General features: G+C 46.6%; 1 protein-coding gene across 1 annotated transcript; it reads right to left on the reverse strand.

The window, feature by feature from the left end:
- Positions 1-1,359: 1,359 nt before the first annotated feature.
- LOC139766736 (putative nuclease HARBI1) lies at positions 1,360-2,743 on the reverse strand. The gene has a single exon (XM_071695658.1). The coding sequence runs from the start codon at positions 2,741-2,743 to the stop codon at positions 1,397-1,399; it is 1,347 nt and encodes a 448-aa protein (XP_071551759.1). The 3' UTR covers positions 1,360-1,396.
- Positions 2,744-6,047: the final 3,304 nt, after the last annotated feature.

Raw genomic sequence — 6,047 nt, forward strand, 5'->3', positions numbered from 1 at the left:
CGGCAGCACGACAACGGACAACACGGGAGGATGAAGTTATGTCAATGTGGGGATTCCTGGATGGTCACATCACCCACGAACCGACAATACCAAGCGAGCGGTTCTCACCTGCACCTGACGTCGCCACACCAACAATGGAAATAGGTGGAGGAGAATCATCCAGTGGTGACATGTCGGGCCTCTCTGTACTTCGATTCAGCGGAGGAAGCGGCTGCTGAAGCAGAGGAGGACCAAGAGAGGGGAGCGACGTGTTGGCACACCTGATTCGGCTGAAGAAGCAGTCCACTCGCAACTCAGCAGAATTATAGATCGAATGAACCAACTGATACCTGAAGGGCAAAGCAAGAAACAGCGTACCATCAACGTCTTCGTCCAATACATCAGAGAACACCTCGAGTTCGTGCCAGAAGAATACCAGCAGCCCTTCTTCAACACAGTCATCACTACGATTCACAAATTGGCGGGCCCCAAAGAAGAAAATGCCACGGAGAAAGCAGCTTTGGCTCGGGGGATGCCCATAAACTTGCCGCAAAATCAAACACCCAAAGGGACGCAGACGGAACCAGTGGCTTTAGCTCCCCAACCGATTCCTACACCATCACAACACCATATATGAAATCTATGTAAACTCCCTAATCTCTCGATAGTTGGTTCACTGTAGCCGAGGTGTCCTGTGTGTAGTCACATCTCACAATGTCAGCTCGACCTGTTTGAGACCTGTATGGTATTCAGCCGTTAATCTCTGTATTGTTGGTTTACTGGAGCCACGGTGTCCTGTGTGTAGTCACATCTCAGCATGTCGGCTTGACCTGTTTGTGACTACGTACCTGTGTGGTTCATCTCCTACTCCAACCGAGTAGGTACAACTCAATTACAGGTCCACTAATTTTATCTCCTCTCTATATGCAAATACATCATGTTAGACAATAGTACTTTAAAATCCTAGACATTGTACCACTGAACTATATTAAGTATATGCATTCACGCACCAACCATCAAGAGGATTTTGGCGCCAGAGTGTGAACTTTAATTATTTAAAACTTTTATATGTTCTTCCCAATATGCTTTTTATGTATTTTTAGTTTATTATAAGTGCACCAACCATCGAGGGGTATTTGGCGTCAGAATATGAACTTTAAATACTGTATTTATGTTATGACCAATATGCTTTTACATGTTTCTTTCTCATTCCTGTTAAGTTTCAGTTCAATATCTTCCAACACCATTTCATATAAGTCCCAATCATCCATCAAATAATCTCTATCACATTAATATGGCTATCAGACAATACACAAATATGGGAGTATCAAACAATGTTAAGTACATCATGAACTTTATTTACAATTATGTACATTCACTGGTTGGGTTGGGTTATATATATTTGTGTGTGTGTCCTCTAGTTGTCAGGAGGAGGTCGTCCTCGAGGAAACACCATTCGCTCTTGCCATTCCACTGCGCCTGCATCCGATGAGTAATACTGGGCCAGGTAATCTCTGACTGCCTTCGCTCGCCGTGTGTAGTTCGGTCCCCTTCTTGCCATGAGTTGTACCATGAGGTTCAGTGACTCCTCCCTCCAAGTACCAGGGACGACATCATGTTGTTGGTCCTCATAGTTGACAACGGTGCGATCAATTGGGTAGTGTTGCAGTGTCAGGTTATGCATGACACATGCACACATCGTTAGCTTCTTGCAAACAGGGACATCTTGTTGCATCGTCCTTCCGAAGATTCGCCATCTCATCTGTAGCAGCCCGAATGCGTTTTCCACCACACGACGAGCGCGAGATAGTCTGTAGCTGTATAGTTGTTCGGTGGGATCTTGTGATTGGTGGGAGTAGGGTTTCATCGTCCACGTCTTGAGAGCGAAGGCATCGTCGGCGACTATGTGGTAGGGGATGGGTTCGTCGTCGTTGGGCAGAGTTGTGTCATGAGGGAAGTGTGCACGGTTGTTATTAATGGCCCTGGCCAGGGTGCACATCTGCCAGGTACCTCTATCCCCAGCGCCTCCTTCTGTACCGACGTCGATGTACAAGAACTTGTAATTTGCATCGGAGAGGGCCATGAGGACGATGCTGTGGAACTTTTTGTAATTGAAGTACAGTGACCCTCCACCTCTGGGTTTCTTGATTGCGACCTGCTTCCCATCCAGGGCTCCCACACAATTGAAGTAGTTCCACTTTGAGGCGAATCGTTGTGCTACGTTCTTCCATTCTTCTGGTGCCTTGGGGCACTTCATCACTTCTGGTTTGTAGCTGTCGATAATGGCATCGCAGACTATCGGGATAAACCGGCATATGGAAGCCTTGGAGACTATGAAGCTGTATTGGAGACTTGGATAGTCGTTCCCAGTTGCCAGGTGCCGGAGGGTGACCGCCAACTTAAGTCCCTCCTCTTGTGCATTCCGCATTCTAGTGTCCTTCTTCTTCAAAATGGGCGTCAGCCTCTCAACCATCTCCAGGAACAATTCTGGGTAGATGCGTAGGAAATTCTTGTGTCCTTCGGGGTCCTCTTTGTTCAATTCTTGTAGCAGCTGGTCGTAGTTTCCATATAATTGTCGCCGTGTCAGCCACTCCCGACTCCATAACCGCCCTGCCCTGCCGTCCTTTCTTCGCAATCGTTCTGGTGGGTGTGGCACTGCAGTACGTCTTCTTCTCCACTCGTAGACGACCTGGACTGCACAAATACAGAGTACAGCTGCCAAAATTCTCTGGGTCTCCTGGGGTGAGAGGCTCTGGATGTCCATACTGTATGCTGGCTGGCAAAAGAATGAGGCATGTGCTTGCCAGACCTCTATATATACCCTTGGTTCATATCCGACACGGTTTGGAACGGTGCATGTGCAACAATCATGCATCGTTCCACGTCGTGTCTCGTGCACATGTGCGCTCACTCCGCAACAACACCGCAAGCTACCCGCAACAACACCGCAAGCTGCCCGCGACACACCGCAACCACGGCAAGAGGCCGTGCCATGCCGTATGAAACCGCGCCATCAAAAGCCGCAAACACCGCGCCACTGCCGTGACACTGCGCAAGACACCGCAACATTACCGCAACAACACGCCGTAACACACCGCACGAAAACAAGGGACGCCGCCCAATAACGGTCATTTTGCCTCTCACTGCGCCACCTCGCTGGCGTCTTTAGTGCGGCCCACGCCGTACCAGGCCGTAACACAAAAGTGCGTAAGTGTAAACCTACCTTAAGTTTTAGTATTTGTATTGTATGACTACAGTTAACCCTTGTGTTAGTAATACAGTGGCCGGAGTGGCTACTGTGACGTTGATGTAATATCCATTTGATAAATCTCTATCTAAATATGACCTTCAGTCATAAAGACTGCACCACAAACCTTTCATTGCCTTGAAATCTTAAGAGAATCAATGTTAACCTTTGTATGTTTTATATATGATCCAGTGACTTTAACCCCAGCCACCGTTGTACACAGTCATATCCCTGATATGTGGACACCTGGAACGTTGTAGATAATTTATCATGAAGGTCCCAGTACTGTGTCCACGCCACACCCACTCCAACAAAGGGCGCCTGTGGACGACGATGACGAAGGGAGGCTCTTCAAGCAAACCTCATCATAAGTTTACAAGGACGATCTCTTTGTGTTTTCTGTCATCTACTAAGGAATATTTGTCAAGCGTTTGGTGTGTCCACAACTGTTTTATACCTTCGGAGTTATATTTCTTCCTCTTGTGTATCACTAACATTGACTCTCGGGTCGCATGAGTTTCACTACAACGAAATTCGCAGACGTTACTAAAGGTGAGACGTAAGACCACGTCAGGTAGTCAACAGATGCGACAACTTGACATAACTACCGTAAAATGGTACATTGGATTGTGTTTCCTGCTTGTTTAATTCTTGCTTTGTTTGCATTAACATTTGTCTATTGATTTATAGATTATGGCTGGAGGTAACCATTGTCAACTCTTCATAATTAATGATGGTCTGTGGTAGGTTTACTCCCTACACCCATCATCCTTCTTGGTCCCAAATCTATTTCAGGCCACCCAGACCACTGGTGCCTTGTGGATGTACCAATGTGACCCTATGTTCGTACAATTGTTCTTAAGCCCGTTTCTTAGGCAGTGTTACCTCTGTGTTTTGTGAAAATTGTCTCCTTACCAGCGAGTGTTGTAAGAAAATGATCTAATAGTCTATCTTGCAACTGCATCAGCTACTACAGATAATCAGAAAGTGTAAACATTCAGCGGTTCATGAATGCCAAGCGGTTGTTCAAGCCAGGCAAAATGTGTGGATGACCTTGACGGAGTAAGCAATGTGTTGATGAAGTTATGGCCAGTGGTGTGGCGAGGGAGGGTCTGGGCAGGCAGGACACGATTGAGTGATGTTTCGTATCGTCAAGCCTCATTCCTTCCCTTGTCTATGTTTTACTTTTGATGACATTCATAGAGAATGCAGCTAAGGAGTTACGTTTTCTATACACAACATAGATGCTATTCGTTTTTACAAAATCGTAGTTTACTTGCAAACGGTAAAATCACTCATATGTAGCTTTGCCAGGTTTCCTCCTAAATTTGTTCTCCATATTAGATTCATCATACGTCAACGTAACAACTTAAAACAGAGATGGTCACGAAGTACAAAGATTAAAAATGATGAAAGGCTTTGATAATCTCGATCTAACAAATTACCTAAGGCTAGATCTTCTGATCTAAGTCGTATTAATGGATGCAGTCTGGTGGGAAAACATTCTACCTTCACTGAGGCCAAGTGTTATTTGCTCAACCTAATTGTTAACATACAGACTGATGATTCCCCTGCAACTTCCATGGTATACACACTGACCAACTTGGCAAGTGGTACACCGAGTACAACGCCACACCTCCTGACTCCTTCCCAACCCACATGATGAAGGTCATGGACAACTTGTATGACCGCTACCTAACATTACCTGGACCCAAGATGACATTACAAATTATTGATAAATTCTATCTTGCTTGAGAGAACAAAATCTTTAATACTAAAGAATGATGGAAAGAAAGAGCAAGATAATATCTTGGGGGATAAAGTGTGTCGATCACTGCAGACAAAATTGAGGATACAACATAGAATAGAGAATTTGTCTCTGATGATGCTCTTGCCTCCTCTGACGTCCACATGTTATCCACATAAACACAGTACGTTACTACAGTACATACAGTAATATCAGTCGTAACAACACTATGTATGTAGTCGTGATTACTGTAACATGTGAGTGGCAAGATTGGATGACGTAACGTAACAATATCAGACTTCATCATTCTCAATAGTTTAGGTGGATCATGTAATATTTTACGTTGCTTCATGTTTTATCAGATGATAAAATGATGGCTGGTCTAATGACCTTCACAAGTCAGTGGTCATTAAATCCCACACAGCAACCAACTACCCAGGATGACCAGGAGGGAGCCACCTGGTGCAGACCAAGTGTACCAGCCTGGTGGAGAGGATCAACTGCTCCACCTCAGGATAAGAGCTGCTCAAGTTCTGTAGTGAGGGACACTCCAAGTGGCATGTGAAACTACCAGTCTTAGTTATAAACTACCGCCAGCCCACCCGGCCGGTGGGTGGCTGTGGCCAACATGAACCCAGGGGCTACACACACACACACACACACACACACATCGCCCACTGACCTGACCACCGGCCGGTGGCTGTGGCCAACATGAACCTAGGGGCCACACACCGCCCACTGACCTGACCACCGGCCGGTGGGTGGCATTGGCCAACATGAACCCAAGGGCTACACACACACACACACACACACACACACACACACACACACACACCGCCCACTGACCTGACCACCGGCCGGTGGGTGGCATTGGCCAACATGAACCCAGGGGCTACACACACACACACACACACACACACACACACACACCGCCCACTGACTTGACCACCGGCCGGTGGGTGGCTGTGGCCAACATGAACCCAGGGGCTACACACACACACACACACACACACACACACACACACACACATACACACACCACCCACTGACCTGACCACCACCACTGTGACCTGA

Source organism: Panulirus ornatus, chromosome 58, assembly GCF_036320965.1.
Source record: "Panulirus ornatus isolate Po-2019 chromosome 58, ASM3632096v1, whole genome shotgun sequence".
Taxonomy (NCBI): Eukaryota; Metazoa; Arthropoda; class Malacostraca; order Decapoda; family Palinuridae; genus Panulirus; species Panulirus ornatus.

What these genes read in the sequence shown, in the direction of transcription:
- LOC139766736 (XM_071695658.1), bottom strand. Translation starts at nt 2,743, where the DNA reads ATGGACATCCAGAGCCTCTCACCCCAGGAGACCCAGAGAATTTTGGCA.